Raw genomic sequence first — 15,287 nt, 5'->3', positions numbered from 1 at the left:
CCCTTCCTTTCCCTCCCCTTTCCTTGTTACGTGATACACACCAATGCTCCGATGCAATGAGATGATACCGTGGACGACACTTATGACGGTGACGACGGAATAAATCAACGGCAAGACAAACCCTTGACCGTTGGTGGCATCGTGATGGCTGTGGTAGAATAGGTTAGAGCATCAGCTTCCAGGATATCATTGATACACACAACGCAGAAACACAATGCACAATGCACAATGCACATATTGTTTACTTAGATTACTTCGGTGGGACATCTTAGAGGACGTAGTCAACAATGTAGAATATTTTACATTTATTTTCGACTCCTAATTGTCAAGCATTGAATCTGTTGATTGATCACATAGACAAACCACCAGAGGGGTTAATCTGATTGGCGGAGGGCAACCCCACCAAACCTATCGTAAGCTAATCTCTTTTTGACTTGGGCCGGCCTCATCTCCAACTTGGACAACTGCGCGCGCAATTCGGACTGTCTTTGGACATCTTTCTCTTTTGACTCCTTGTCTTTGTCTCAATTTGCTCTGTACTGTTTTTGCATAAAGAGCAGCCAACTCAGGGCTCTTCAAGTTTCATTCTTTTGGAAGAATATTTGTGGGAAACCAGTGCGACAGCAGTGTTGAGCGCGTTTATTCTTCCCTGCAACAAGCTACAAAGAGCTAACCTCTTTCCCACAATCCACGCTTCACCGACTGTCCTGACAGTTTCTCAAGATGCCTGATGTAAGTTATGGCCTCTGGCAATCTTTTCCGGGTTGATTGTAAGCTTCAGCAAGCTGCATGTTGTACATGTGCGCCCCCTGTATGGCCCTTTGAGTGTTATACAGGGCTTGGAGAAGCTCTGTTTAACTCATTGGCAAACTCATGTGTAGCATGAGATTTGTCCTACCAGGAGATTGTCTCTTCCCTCATTTCTTTTCTTTTTTCAGACTATCTTCATATCTACCTCGGTTGTTATACTTGAAGCTAATCTCATTCAACACATGCAGGTCAAGCGTACAGTCAAGCTGGTGACGGAACAGAGTATCATGTATGTCCTCGAGACCCTTATGTGCACTACCAGTCGAACCGTCTCCTCGTCCTCCTCTATGGTGCAAAAAAAAAAAAAAAACTAATCGGATAATACAGCCAGGGCAAAGACTCAGGCGTGGAAGGATTCCCTCTTCGATCATGGTCGATTGAGATCTATCTCTTGAACGAGCATGGCGAGGAAGTACCTGCGACAGTGTTTGACAAAGTGATCTACCGTCTCCATCCTAGTTTTGGCGACCGCGCAAATCAGAGTACGTCTTCCCTCCCTGTGTTCTCCTACGCAGCAAGGAAGATGCCCGGTGCTAATACATTGGTCAAATAGCAATCAAAAGCCCCCCTTTCCGTATCCAGGAAGAAGGATGGGGTGAATTCGACATGCAGATTGGCCTATTCGCCGACAAGGAGCACACGATATCTCACGACCTGAACTTCCAGCAGTCTCGATACGAGTCGAAGCACACAATCGTACGTTGAATAAGACAAGGAGAGAGAATTTCATCTTTCTGACAGGACTAGACTTTCAAACATCCCAAGCCAACTCTTCTGGAGAAACTACGCGATTCAGGCCCAGTGCCCGGTGATGAGAATGGCGTAAAGGCGAAGCGCGGGGCCACTGGTGAAGAGAGCGTGAAGAAGAAGAAGAAGACTGAGAAGAATGTTCGTGTATTCTAATCAGATCTTGTTGGGAGTTATCAGCTAACTTTGTTGGGTTACAGGTCGACATGGACAAACTTGCAGACGGACTCCAGAAACTCGGCGAAGACGATCTCTTGCAGGTCGTCCAAATGGTCCACGACAACAAAGCGCCGGATTCATATACAGTAAATGATGTTGAGCGTACGTCTCTCCTTTTTCCCTAGCTTTCACGGAACTGACCCGGCTAATTTTGTATGTCTTGAACACCAACAGAAGGCGAATTCCACGTGGATCTGTACACCCTGCCAGACGCCCTCATCAAAATGCTCTGGGACTTTGTGCAGCAGCGCGGTGTTGTCTAATTCTCGAATATTAAAAAAAAAAAAGAATTCACATCGCTCTCCTATCATGACCTTTTTTTTTTTTCAGGCGAAGACGATACGGACGGCTTGCAGGACTTTTCCTTTTCTTTCGTCTTTTTGCATTTTCTCATGATTCCATGTTCCTCCTCAAAACTTCTCTTTCCAAATGATTATTCCCTCTTCAAATAATGGATGCAATGCACTGGTTTTTAGCGCAGTGAGATCAATCGATGAATTTTTTTTCTCTCTTTTTTTCTTACCTTTCTTTTTTTGATTCCTGGAGTGATTTCTTTTTTTAACAGAGTGTATATGTACAAAATTTGCGTAACGAGGCACTTGAATACAATGGCTTTTCTGTAAATCTATGCCTCTGAAAAGAAAAAGAAAAAAGGGCTGGCTCATACAAGTATAGAGAAGGACGGAGATGGCATGCAAGATATGACTAGAATTACATATACGAACTATTGTACACTAAGGAAGTAGTTTTTATAGACAAGAAAAGACATCAAAATGTGTGTGCATGTATAGCTCCAAACCCCAAATAGACATCAGAAAACTTGACCAAAAGAGGTAAAAGAAAAAAACAGGATGGGATATCTCAGCAAATCAGAAAGACATGTAGAAAGCAGCGAGGACGGGAGGAGTCGGACGGAATTAAAACGGTAGCGATGGATGCAATATAGTGCAAGAGAAAGTATGAGATGCAACGGTGAGATATGACAGGCCAGCTGTCTCTCTGTCCGAGGGTCGTAGTATCCAACAAGTCGTGCAGGTTTTTTTTTTAGTCTTCTATCCAAACATGAATAAATCCTCTAGAAAACGCGATTTCTGATAGATCTCATTAGCTTCGTGTCATGTCATGTAGGAATTGAAAGAAAGAACATACCGTTTCAATAAATCCTCAATAGTAAGCGAGCTAATCTCGCCTCCACGCGGAATCTGTCGCGGAATATCGATAAGTGTGCTAATAATATCACCCCCCTTGTAAGCCAGCAGGGCTGGCGCCTCGATATGGCTCATTTCCGCGATCTCATGGTGCAGTTTGATGAAGTGCGTCGTGATATATTTGCGCGCGACGACTTCAATGGCGTCTTCAACTTGAGCGCTGACGGATGACTATATTCTCGTCAGTTTTCTATCCTGATGCGAAGACGGTTGGGGAAGGTGAAGGGGGGGAGGGAGGCTACCTCAGGATCATAAATACAAACTACAACCACGGTATCAGATGCAACCCGCTCAATCGCATTCAAATACCCCTCCGCATCCACCGTATCAACCCGTCCATAAATTCTCTTTGATGGACTAGGTCTCCTCTGACCCCGTTCCTGCAATTCTTGCAATCGCGACTCTCGCCAGCGACGCATAAACTCATCTTCTTCATCACTGGGCGGACTGCTCGATGCCTGGCTATGTTGCGTTATGTTGTTGTTGCTGCTGTTTCCGCCGAAGAATTTGGAATGCGAATCAAGTCTCGCGGCACTGAGTAATGTCCTGCGAAAGGACTTCTTGCGTGCCCGCTCGAATGATTGCGCATCAGCGATGACACCCTTGGGCCCGGTGTTGGCTTCAAAGACCGTCGAGGGGACGGTGTAGGCGCCTGTACGAGAAACCATGTTGCCGTCTTCTCTTTTGATGTGATCGCCGTAGTCGGAATCGGCGTCTGAGAGTTCGTACTGATCGTCTGCTGAGGCGTCGTTATTGTTGGCGGGGGAGTCGCTGCCCGACTGATCACGGTCTTCGGGATGAGTGCGGGATGAATCTCTATTAGCCCGGATAAGGCGATCGAATTCGTCTTGTGCAGAGGACATATTGAAAGAAAGAAGGAAGAGAAGAAATTCCGGGTCAAAAGAAAAAGGGGGGGAGGTGTAAGAATCCTTTTGTATGAATGAGCAGCTAGGGTATGAGCTACGTAGTCTGGAAGATACGTAACTTGGCTGGAATGGAGGGGAAAAGAAAGAAGGAATTTACTCCGTGATTCGGAAAGAGAGTTTGGCGTCACGAGTTGCTGCGGGCCACCCAGCGAATGGATTGTGGGTTAGGCTGCGGTTGGGTGAACTTCTTTTTTACTCTCTTTTATGACCGGCGAACCAAAATGAGATCCCACGCGTCGCTTAGACTGTCCTTTTTTTCCTTTTTCCTGTTTTTCTTTTAATGATTTATTACAAGGGTACAGTCCAACAACAATCAGCCTCGCAGAACTTTCGGCAAGGATACGAAACGTGGTTGAATGGATCAGCTGTGTACGTAGTACGACGGATACAGGGGCCTTGTTTGGGATGGATGTTTCAGAATTCTTTTGGACAAGACATAAAGAGTTAAGACACTCGCGACGCTATACTGCATGTAAGCTTAGAGTATACACGAGAGTTTGATTACAATGATTAGTCTTGAGCGAGTGAGTCGATCAGCGGATCAACCAACAGTCTAAGCTCAAGCCGGGATACTTAGATGGGTCGATCATTATATTACAGGAATATGGTCATGGCCATGGACTGAGGCTGTAAATTAGGCATCTTCCTTGGATTAATCCCATAGAATAAGGCTAGGACGCAAATGTGAAATTCTCCGTCTCTACTCTACTCGTTGTATAACTAGTTATACTACGAGTCTCTACTACGAGTCTCTAGAGTATGGCAGCCGGTGGAGGTATAAAAACTGAGTGATATAGGGCATCCACGTGGCGGCATAACCACAACAAAAGTAACGTGCCGCATCCATGTTTCATGTTATGTATGCGTCTGACTCCGACTCTTGTCAGCGCAAGGCCGGACCGGGTCGGGGGAAGCTTCACAATACTACATAGTTACAGAGTTGGCGGCTGATCGCCCTTGGGCAGAAGACAAACCGACGGAAAAAGAAACGAGAGGCCGTCCCTGCCGACGGCCCTACGTACTCCGCACAAACTTCAAAGTTCAAAATACGAGTCCTACTCCCACATCGAGACTAGAAGTGGCTGTACGGAGACTTAGAGCAGAAGAAGAAATATGGTGGTTGTTTCAGCCATTCCGACTCCGGCTAGCCGCTCTGTCAGGCTATTTTAGTGCGTTTCAGACGTGCTGATCCTCGGATTCGATGCTCTGATTCGCTGGGAGACCCCACGCTAGAAGCCTCCAAGTGTTCTTCGCGTCTTCTAGCGTGAGTTCTTTTCTGGCGGTGACTCCTCCGTGCTTTACTCTGTAACTTACTCTGTAGTACGTATCTCATTCTGGAACTGTTCCGCGCGGAGATCGAAAAGGAGTCTGATTCTAGAAGTAGACATGTGACCATGGAGACTTTGGAATCACTCACTGGGAATGTCGCCCTTATGCTTTGTATCAATGTATGTTTATGCAAGATGCGTGCCGATAGTACGATACCCCAGATATATTTTCATCCCATGACATTATTTGTTTCAACAATCATCAATCAACAACACCCAACTGTCACCATAGACAGGAACACATCAACCACGTCGCACGCTCGATGAATGTTTAATTTCGGTAGCAGACCCTGAATGACGTACTACGCCAATTGCCCAACCATGTGCAAGTCGTACCAGATGAAACCTTGAAAGTAAACAATGTGGAAATTAGGCTCGAATGGCCAACAGTCAGCAACCAACAACTTTGGAACAAATCCTTCAGACTATATTTGGAAGCTATCTAGGGTTGTCGGCACATTGATGCAACCCTGGTATAATTCTGTGCACATCCATGGGCGTTTGTGAGGTTGTTCCATACTTCGAATGTTGCCTAGGTATCCCACAATGCATCATGCAAAATCGTATTTCCATAGAAACAAGATTCCCTTTTTGACTTAACCAGCATCAGTAATGACATACTATCTACAGCGGATATCGTCCAAGTAGTTTCAAGGTTGAAACGTGAAACAGATCAGGAAAACCGAAGCTTTTATTGAGATACAATATCAATCACACGACTGTACATTCGAAACAAATCTGGAAACGGTCGACAACATAAAACATCGAGTATTGAGCCGATGGAATGCATCAATCACCTCCTATAAACAGTAAATTCCAAAATCAAAAATGCCACATAAGCGCCCACAAGCCCAACACCAACAACACGTCCACCCCCAAACAGAACAGTCAACAAAAACAACGCTGCCGAAGCCCATGCAAAAACCAGCTCAAATATGATCACCTTATCGCTACTGGCCCCAGTCCCAGTGGCGGTGATAGCAAGAACACCAAGACACAGCGTAAGCAAAAAGATATTACTCCCCGCCGTACTTGCGACCAAAATCGATCCATGGCCGCGCGCACCGCTGAGTACAGCGACCAATTTCTCGGGCAAAGTAGTCGCAAAGGAGAGAATGGTTACTCCGAATACAGTGCCAGAGAGATTGAGTAAGTCGGCGATTGAGCTGGCGCTATGCGAGAGGATATAGCCGGACAGAGTAAGGGCGATGAGGCCGATTAGGAGGTGAGCGATATGATAGATTAGAGATCGTCGTTGTCTTTTGACTGGTGGGCTGGAAGGGTTTGCAGAGTGGAGGAGAGCTGATGTCTCCGTCGCTACGGCATTGTCGTCACCAATGCCGCTGTCGCTGTCACTATCGTCGTCACTTTCGCTATCACTATCAGACACCGGAATAGTAACGCCGCGATATATGGCATATGCAATCGACGCAAGGTAGACCGCAAACACGGCAATAAGCAACCCCCCCGTAACCGGATTCAAGACATCAAAATAGACAATCCCAACCGCAATGGTCGTAATCAGGAATGTCAGCGCCGTATATATCTTGGCAGTGGTATCGAACCTGGGCGCTGAAGCTGCTCCTACTATTATTGCAGGGCCAGATTGGAACAGTAGCCCCAGTGAGAATGCGCCGAGGATGTTGGAGATGCTGGATCCGATTATGTTGCCGAGTGCTAGCGGGGAGCGCTGTTGCAGGATTGCTGAGACGACTACCGCGAGCTGCCCCATGGCCACCAGGTCAGTAACTCATTCAAGACGTAAAAATAAACCAAAAAGAGCCGGGTGGTGGGGGGCGATGTACCTCCTCATATTCAGCGCCAACCGTTAATAGAGCGATCAGTGTTTGAGATATACCTAGTCGACGGCCTACGATGACGGTATGGTCGATGAATTTATCGGCTCCAAAGTCGAGGACGAAGACGCCACAGATGAAAGTGGCGATGTTGAAGAGCAGTGTGTCCCAGTTCATTCTGTCTCTGAATTCATACAATGATTAATGTTGTAGAACAGAGGTTATATACATTATTGGCAATGGATGAATGGATGAGGTTTTGTGGAAGTCTGGGATAAGGTTTGTGATCGGGTCGCTGATTCGCTACTTTACCGTTCTTGCTCCACCTGCATTCTTTACCATAGTACGTACTATGTATATAGAACTTATGCTTACGGACTGCACATGATGCGTTACGATTCTTATACGGAGAGGGCTCGATTAAACTGAATAAACATTGTATCCATCTAATGACGAACTGGACTAGAGAGAAACATAAAGCATGCGGATATGTAAATGACACAAACAGATTCGTGGTATGTATGACATGACATGATATCTAGAACTTGCAGGCAATGAATGGTGTCAAACACCAAAAAAACCAAATTGGTATCAGCATCAGTGATTTAATTGAATGATGGTGGCGGTTGTGGTGGTGGCAATGCGAGAAATAACTGAAACATGGCGCAATGAGATGGACAGAAGAAAAGAAACATATAAAACAGCTGAGGTATCTGTTGAAACAAACGCCGTGCGGATCCCATGAGCCCAGCAGGTTGAGGAGAGAAACACATAGCCATAACCAAAACCTGAAATGGTAATCCGATATGCCATGTAACAACCGCACGCATCCACCCTCCTGCGAGAAAGAAAACAAAGTTACAACCAAATGATTCGGGTCATGGGAATATGATGACGATGTCGCTATGCAAACCTGGGCTGAGCCAGGAGATCAGAATTTAGATGCAATTGAATTGAGACATGGAGAAGAATCATTAGGATCATGGTGAGGTGTGGCACCAGTGTCGATGCCAAATCCACGCAGCCTTTTGGCATTCTTTGCTGCAGTATTTGGTCCGTCGACAACGTCGGCATTTTGCAAATTGACGTTGGTAATCTTCCCATTTTCCACACTCGAAATGGGCGCATTGGCGAATGCCTCCGCGGGATTCATCCTTGCGACATAAGTTTCTCATGACAACACATGCCCAATATTGCATATCCTTGGAATGATGTCGCACAGTAAACTTCTCTACTAGCGGGAAGATGTTGAGATTGTCAGGAAGTAGGTACTCTTCCTCCTCCTCGTCATCATCATCGGCTTTGCCTTCGTCCTTCTCGTCGGACATCATCTCATCGTCTGCTCGCTCACCAGCCAAGAAGGTCTTGTTGTTCGGTTCATCCAACAGATCCAATTCCCGACCAATCTTGAGCTTGGGGACTAAATGAGTGTTTTGAAAGTAGCTTCGGAGATTGCAGTATTTTGAAACGTAAGCAAGTAGTTGCAAGGCCATAAGCACGTCTTCGTCTCGGGGCATGCCCTTCAAAACACCCAGTGGAGAGTTGTGATTGCGAAGGAAGGTAGAATAAGGACTGTGATTCAATACGTTCAGGACGGGAGAATTTGCGTTCGCTGGTCCAGCTGTCGGGGAGAAGCCTAGCGCGCCGGCAGTTTGTGGGTTTGTAGTATTGACGAGACTGCCATCCACAGCAGACCGATGAGTGATGTTGAATGTTTCGGCGTCTTGGTTCCGCGATGGATCTGCCATGGTGAGGCCACGAGATTCGGTATTCTCTAGCATTGATTCGTCACCATCAACATTGTCAATTTCCATCGAGTTTTGGACACCGACAATAGGCTCCGACACATCACCGGCTGGCCCTTCATCGGCCATGGGAGAGTCCTCTCCATTAGCATCATCAGAATCACCGGAGCCAGACTGGAGATGGCGCAGTGTCGGTCGCACAATTTGAACAGCAGGCTGGGGTACGCTATGGGCTTGCACAGGACCACTAGGCGTAGTGGGCGACTCTGGTTGAGAGACGAGTCCAGCAGTGCGAGGGCTGGTTAAATGCATGCTGGGAAGACGAAGGGTGTGCTGGACGGGTCGATGATGAACTCCATCGACAGTATCCATAGTAGGAACAGCGGTAGCTAGGGGCTGCATCTGTCGGATATCTTGTGTATTGTTTTGATATCGAAGATCGTGAGATCGAGGATTGAGGACGTCACGGCCAAAGGTTGTTCGCTCAGGCGGAGATGTTAACGCCGGCTGGTGGAGTGTTGTGAACTCGGTGTTGGAGGCTTGGGCTTCATTATTATTACTATTATTGTGATGATGGTGATGATGTCTGTGATGGTGGTGATGGTGAGGATTGGTATTGTCTTGGCTGAAAGGTTGGGGAATCTGGATAGAAGGTGGAGGTGCCTGTCGACGAGAAGGCCGTTGTTCGACGGCAGCTGAGCGTTCAAAGACGGTTGCAGAGGATGAAGACAGGCCTGCCTGTTCTCGAGCGGCTTGAGAGTTTGATGACGATCCAACTATTCTTGATGAAGACCGATCGGCATCAGCACGAGCGCGTACTTTGTCGACGACTCGAATATAATTGTCGAGAATAGTAGCGATAACAGGGACAACGTCGGCTTCAACAACACGCGTTCGCACAGCTTCAGATCCTCGCACACCGATATTTACGGCGCACTGAAAAGCAAGACTCCATTTCCACATCTCCATCAGATCCCCACTGCGGCCCTCCTTGAGTATGCATACTAAGCGCTCGATACCACCGTCGACGGTGAGAATATCTCGAATTCGGCCCGAGGATGTCGTCAAGTATGCAAGGTGGTTGAGCGAATTGATCAAAGGTAATGTTGATGTACAGTCCAAGGCTCGTCTGTCGTACAAGGTGGTTGTGATGTTGACAGATGCCTTGTTCACATTAGGGATGCTGAAGTTGACCTCCCTCATGGTGGCGAGGGTTGTCCAAGTCAATCCAGCGATACCAATTTGTCGAAATTTGATAGCAAGATATGAACAATTGAGATCGATGATGAATTAGCAGGTCCTTGTCGAAGGCGTCAGGATTAATCGGGTCGATAAAAGGAGTTATTGTTGTTGTCGTCGAAGTTGGGATGATGATTCACACCGCCCCTGAAGTATTTGCGATGGGAGGTACGAGACGGTATGAACAAGGGAACCCGAAAGTAAAACACCCGCTATTATAGAAAAGAACCAGATGAAACCAGATGAGTCATTAGAGATACGTTGGGAGTATCGTTGGTGATGATGATGGGGGTGGAAGGAGAATGAGTGAGGATGAAAATGGTGGATGAAGAGAGTGGAGGAGAAGAGAGACTGGAACTGGTGCCGGACTCGGCGAAGGCGATGAAAAGGGAAGAGTGGTTTGGTTTGGTTGGAGGGGGTCGGACGGGTAATCTTAGCAAGTCTCTGCTTTTCGGACTAGGACCGACTAGACGCACTCAACCTCAACGACTGATTAGGCAGGGGGGGCAAAATGATTAGGAATTAAACTGAAAAAAATAATGAGATTGTTCAAAGATGGCTTTTGCAGGAATTTGCAGAAAGTTTATGGAAGAGAAAAAAAAAGGAAAAAAGATGAGTCCAGAAATCAGGATGTCGGGCCGCCACGATGAAACCCGGAGACAAAAATAATGTAAAGTTACCTCTCTCTCCTTAGTAATCATCGCACCATAACAACGCTTGTTTGATATTGACTGACTTAACTTATTCTGCCTATTGCTAGTATCATCTACTATGCAAAGCTAGTGGAATAGCCGGTGAATAGTGCACTTCTTTTTTTATCCTATTCTGATTCCACCACACAAACACGTCCGTTGGCTGGCTGGACTCGTAGCCTGATGTCGCCACATTGTAATTATAGAATCTTCAGAAAGCCCACGATCTCGTATGATCGATCGTACCAGATGCAGTACTGGTACTAGAAAGGGCTGATCTAGGAATCACAACTCATCTTACGAATATTAATGTATGCCACTGTCATTCAAGGTACTTGGAGTAGAGTGACTAGAGTCAAAGAGTGTATAGATGGAGGACACAACCAAGGTCAGCAGATATCGTATTGGTATGGTAATCCGCCGGGTTTTGGCCAATGAAAAACATTGAAAACGTCTGGTGACCCGAGACAATACGACAGTACGACAATACGTGCTACAACATTGGATTGATTACTCCGCACACAACCCCTCAATTCAAGGTTCATAACACAACAACCACCCTCCTCTTTAGGCATATTCAGGGTCACCTGAATAAACCCTTCAGCATAAATTACTTGATTCTCTTGATGTCATTATTCCAATCTGGTTATAACTTGATGATCGCCTCAAGGAGGGTAGATTATGTGTTACATAGTACAGTTTGCTATCACCTGATAGCACCTTGCTCCGAGTCATCTCAAGGTACCCAGTGGTGACAAATTCCCAGTGATCTTAGATAATGTGTTGATCCGATTGAGTTCCAGGTGCACAAGGCCAGTACCTATACGAGACGATACAGTGTCTCTCTCTGCGTATTACATCACTATGTACATTGACTCATGGAAGTACTCCGTATGTTTCACAAGAATCCAGTTTGATCGATATGACTTTGACAGTACGTATGTATCGACAGATAGGCGCCATCGAACGTAAACGATGCACAGACAGATCAAGCTCATAGGTGGGACTTCATAAACAAAACAAACCAGACTCCAACCCACTTTTCGGCTTTGATCCCATCTTCAATCCGATCTGACCATGAGTTTATTAACGTCTGAAATGTGACTGGCTGCGTGGTGATTAGGGTTGGCATTAGTGCTGTCTAAGATTAGAAACCGGCGGCTATTCTGTGTCTCTGGCTGGTCTGTCACGGCTTGCCGATGTCGTTGACCTACATCATCTATAAACAGATCTGAAGACCCTTCAAGTTCGTTTGACGTGTTTTATTTTTGTTTTGTTTCAATTTCTAGACTGACATTGACTGCATAGGCGCCATCTGAGACTGGCGCCATTGACGGTCTTATTGGTTGACATCTCGTTTGAGGTTGTTACTAGGGTTATTAATAGGTCTTGCTGCATGTGAAGATTGCTAGCTGTCCTATTTATATGATAGAGCATCTGGACTGTGGACTCTGCATGTGCTTGTACCATACTGCTGGGTTGGTCTAATTTTAACATATTGCTGCAGAATTGGTGTGAAGAATACTCACTGCCCGGGTGTTTGTTACATATGTGAGCTGAGATATACTGCCAAATCTTCATACCACAGACCCATGGCATCAAATAATATGGCAATAAAATCTACCGACAATCTTTCATATTAATATCTCACCATACATAGACACTCGCCCTTCATCATAAAAGATCATTAACTTGAAATCGACAGCATTCATACACCTCCTTCCAATCCTGACTCGTCCCTAGTAGCAATGCGAACGAAGTAGCCAATCAAACATAAATTACAGCGTGCAACAAATTGATTGACCCTACTCTGTCTGATTACATATATTATATACTACTCCGTTCCTACTGAAAGAGGAAACTTTCCCGACGGCGTTGATCCGACAGGTCCTCTTCCTTTATTCGTGGAAGCCGGCCAACGTTTTATTACGGGACAAGGATAAAGAGACGGTTGTCGCAGATTATAATTCTGAAGATTGACGTATTTCCGTCATGACAGTTCTCGTCTGCCCCGAGTACTACGTATGTCTCTTGTCAATTCAGGCTTGTTCCAGACTACGGAGTTAGCTCCTGTGGCATTGGCATGAGGAACACCGAACATGCACGGAAAGAAGGAATATTTACCCCTGAGTCCCTGGAAATCAATCCTTGATCCTCCCACAAACACTAGTTAACTAACTCAGTCATGGCCGTTATGCCTACTATGTAATAATTGACAATAATCAATCAATTAACTTAATTAAGTTATTATAGGCACGCAAAGCCAACGGCTAGGTCACATCGAGCTCCCGAATCACTGGTATCGGTGAATTATCCAGAAGAGGATGGTGATCGATGATGGCTCCCTGCCTACGTCCGAGACAAGATGATTCATTTTACTTCACATGGAGATATGTCGGGACTAACAGAGATGTCCAATGTCCAAGCGTCTGACTATCACGATGGTCTCAAAGAACCAATAATGGAAGAAGAATCTCATCGGAGTCGGCGTGCTGCCGGCTTGGCAATGATTCATCCTCCTCTTGATTCATTCGAAGTGAGGCGATTTGATTTCATGCACGTACCCAAGAAGATGTTCGTATATGGAAATGTTCCAGATTCTAGAATCTAGAATCAGGTTTGTTTTTCGATGGTCTCAGACGATATGGAGTAAGCCACTTGGAGATTTCTGATCATCTACTACATAAGCTACGTAGTACACATTTATCTTACGATACAATAGTACGGAGCAGTCTGTATTGCTACGTACAGAGTTGAGTTTTGCGAGATTAACAGGGTGGTGCCAAGTAAGCTTGATGTCACAAGCGTGAGCAAAAGATAAGTTACTCAAGTAACAACACTTCTCTCATTTAACATGTACTTATGATAACTTCATACCCTTAAGGTAATCTAATCTATCCTGGATTGTTCGTAATATTCCAGAACACTCCAAAGAAGTTCTGTTCTTCTTCCGGCCGCACTTGTACCGGTTCGTCAGGTACTCCGGATTCGCCATCTAACCCAGGGTTTGCTAGGCTAGTGCCAATACTAATAGTCGACTCTTTCCCTTTCCAGCGTTGCAGCAAAACGAACTTGCATATGGATGGCCCATGCAAAAGCAACCCCAACTAGTCTTCTTTGGGGCTAATGTATCCCGAATCTCAACAATTCTATTGGTCGAGCCAGCATGGAGCCAATGACCCACCAGCCGAGTATCCTCAGCCTAGCCATTTTAGGGGATGTACTATGCCTCATCGGGCAATATTTAGCAGAGTCCTTTTGTTTATAATTTACAGAGTATATTGATATTAATATACGCTAACCCAGTGTAAGTACTGTATTGTATTGGCGCGTAATTTACATTACCCAGTCCTCTGTCAAAGCTCTGATGAATTGGTTTCTTATTTTTGCCGATGGCCAAGTTGCCGAACCTCATATATCGTCCTCATCCAAAGATTAACCAGACAGAGTATACAAGTATCTTCGAGACAATAATCGTCCGAGGACGGTCGATCTATTTAACGAGAAGAATGTTCTGGCTCTGCAAGATCAAGGTTGACCCCCTATTCTCTGGTGCCAGTAACGGAGGTCCAGCTCCGTATGGTGGATGGTTTGCGCCCCATCTTGGAATCGCTAGTCGAGCCACGTCCCCTCCCCCAAACCCAATGTTCCAATGTCTGGTTTGGTGGTCTCCTCTCGTTTCTGCCCCCCCCCCTTCTTTTAGCTGCTTAGCATTCTAGTTGATTGGTTGTATGCATCAAAGAATGAATGATAGCATCTTGTTCTCAACTTCAATTCAATTGATCGATCCATGGATTGATGGGTTAATTGATTGATTGATTTATTCGTTGTTGGCGTGTGTCAGCATTGTACGGGCGGGTAGTTATTGCACGGGGCAGCGATACATACCGTACTGTAGGATGGTATTATTTACTGTGTCTCCCACCCAGTCAGTACATTACTATGTAATCATAATGATATTGCTTGCCAAGTCAGGCAATGCAGCAGACTATAATTACGGTATGGTAATAACAATACGCGCCGAACAGACATTCCTCGGGGAATACTGAGCACTGGGTGTGGTCCCCCAGCGAGCCAGTCGCAATCGTTACCAGCAGCCGCCGTCCCGTAATTGGGCAGCCCCTGCTCACTAAGCGACTTTAGTGACCCAACTAGTGCTCCGTTGTTAGTCTAAGTTAGTCTACCTAGTCGTTCTGCTGGTCATTGCTTTCCTCCCATCCCGATTTCCCAGTTCCACCCTGCGCCGCCGCCCGCCCCCCAAATTCCTGTTCATTGCTCAGCTCAGTACGTGCTGCTCACCGTCAGTGTGTCCTGCTGACTGATTGATTGACTGACTGGACTGACTACGGAGTCCTGACTGGTCCTAACAGTCCCTGTTGTCTCTCAATCCAATCCCACACCTCCACTCATTCGTCCTTCAACGTGCGTTGCGTCCCAACTGTCCATACTCCATAGGGGATTAATCGATCTCGTCAACCTTGATCCGTCGCCGTCGTCGTCGTCGTCTGTTCATTCGTGCTGCCCTGTGGTGGTCAATTGCTTTCTTGTCTTTTCTTCTTTCCCCCTCCCCCCTCGCT

General features: G+C 46.1%; 5 protein-coding genes across 5 annotated transcripts; 2 read left to right on the top strand and 3 right to left on the bottom strand.

The window, feature by feature from the left end:
- Nucleotides 1-723: 723 nt before the first annotated feature.
- EYB26_005876 (uncharacterized protein) lies at nt 724-2,039 on the top strand (the record flags this gene model as incomplete). The annotated part of the gene is made up of 7 exons (XM_054265153.1): nt 724-732; nt 999-1,039; nt 1,138-1,292; nt 1,364-1,506; nt 1,558-1,698; nt 1,758-1,878; nt 1,951-2,039. The coding sequence occupies 7 exons, from the start codon at nt 724-726 to the stop codon at nt 2,037-2,039; spliced, it is 699 nt and encodes a 232-aa protein (XP_054121128.1).
- An 812-nt stretch (nt 2,040-2,851) lies between these two features.
- Nucleotides 2,852-3,847, bottom strand: EYB26_005875 (uncharacterized protein; the record flags this gene model as incomplete). Its single annotated transcript, XM_054265152.1, has 3 exons — nt 2,852-2,867; nt 2,926-3,155; nt 3,227-3,847. The coding sequence occupies 3 exons, from the start codon at nt 3,845-3,847 to the stop codon at nt 2,852-2,854; spliced, it is 867 nt and encodes a 288-aa protein (XP_054121127.1).
- Nucleotides 3,848-6,031: 2,184 nt separating this feature from the next.
- EYB26_005874 (uncharacterized protein) lies at nt 6,032-7,211 on the bottom strand (the record flags this gene model as incomplete). The annotated part of the gene is made up of 2 exons (XM_054265151.1): nt 6,032-6,961; nt 7,044-7,211. The coding sequence occupies 2 exons, from the start codon at nt 7,209-7,211 to the stop codon at nt 6,032-6,034; spliced, it is 1,098 nt and encodes a 365-aa protein (XP_054121126.1).
- Nucleotides 7,212-8,014: 803 nt separating this feature from the next.
- On the bottom strand, nt 8,015-9,982 carry EYB26_005873 (uncharacterized protein; the record flags this gene model as incomplete). The annotated part of the gene is made up of 1 exon (XM_054265150.1): nt 8,015-9,982. One exon carries the CDS (start codon nt 9,980-9,982, stop codon nt 8,015-8,017), a length of 1,968 nt encoding a protein of 655 aa, XP_054121125.1.
- Nucleotides 9,983-11,080: 1,098 nt separating this feature from the next.
- On the top strand, nt 11,081-11,710 carry EYB26_005872 (uncharacterized protein; the record flags this gene model as incomplete). The annotated part of the gene is made up of 4 exons (XM_054265149.1): nt 11,081-11,122; nt 11,405-11,451; nt 11,514-11,601; nt 11,663-11,710. 4 exons carry the CDS (start codon nt 11,081-11,083, stop codon nt 11,708-11,710), a joined length of 225 nt encoding a protein of 74 aa, XP_054121124.1.
- Nucleotides 11,711-15,287: the final 3,577 nt, after the last annotated feature.

The sequence above is a fragment of the Talaromyces marneffei genome, chromosome 4 (assembly GCF_009556855.1).
Source record: "Talaromyces marneffei chromosome 4, complete sequence".
Lineage (NCBI taxonomy): Eukaryota > Fungi > Ascomycota > Eurotiomycetes > Eurotiales > Trichocomaceae > Talaromyces > Talaromyces marneffei.
The sequence above is the reverse complement of the archived record's forward strand: the minus strand, read 5'-3'. Positions and strand labels throughout refer to the sequence as shown.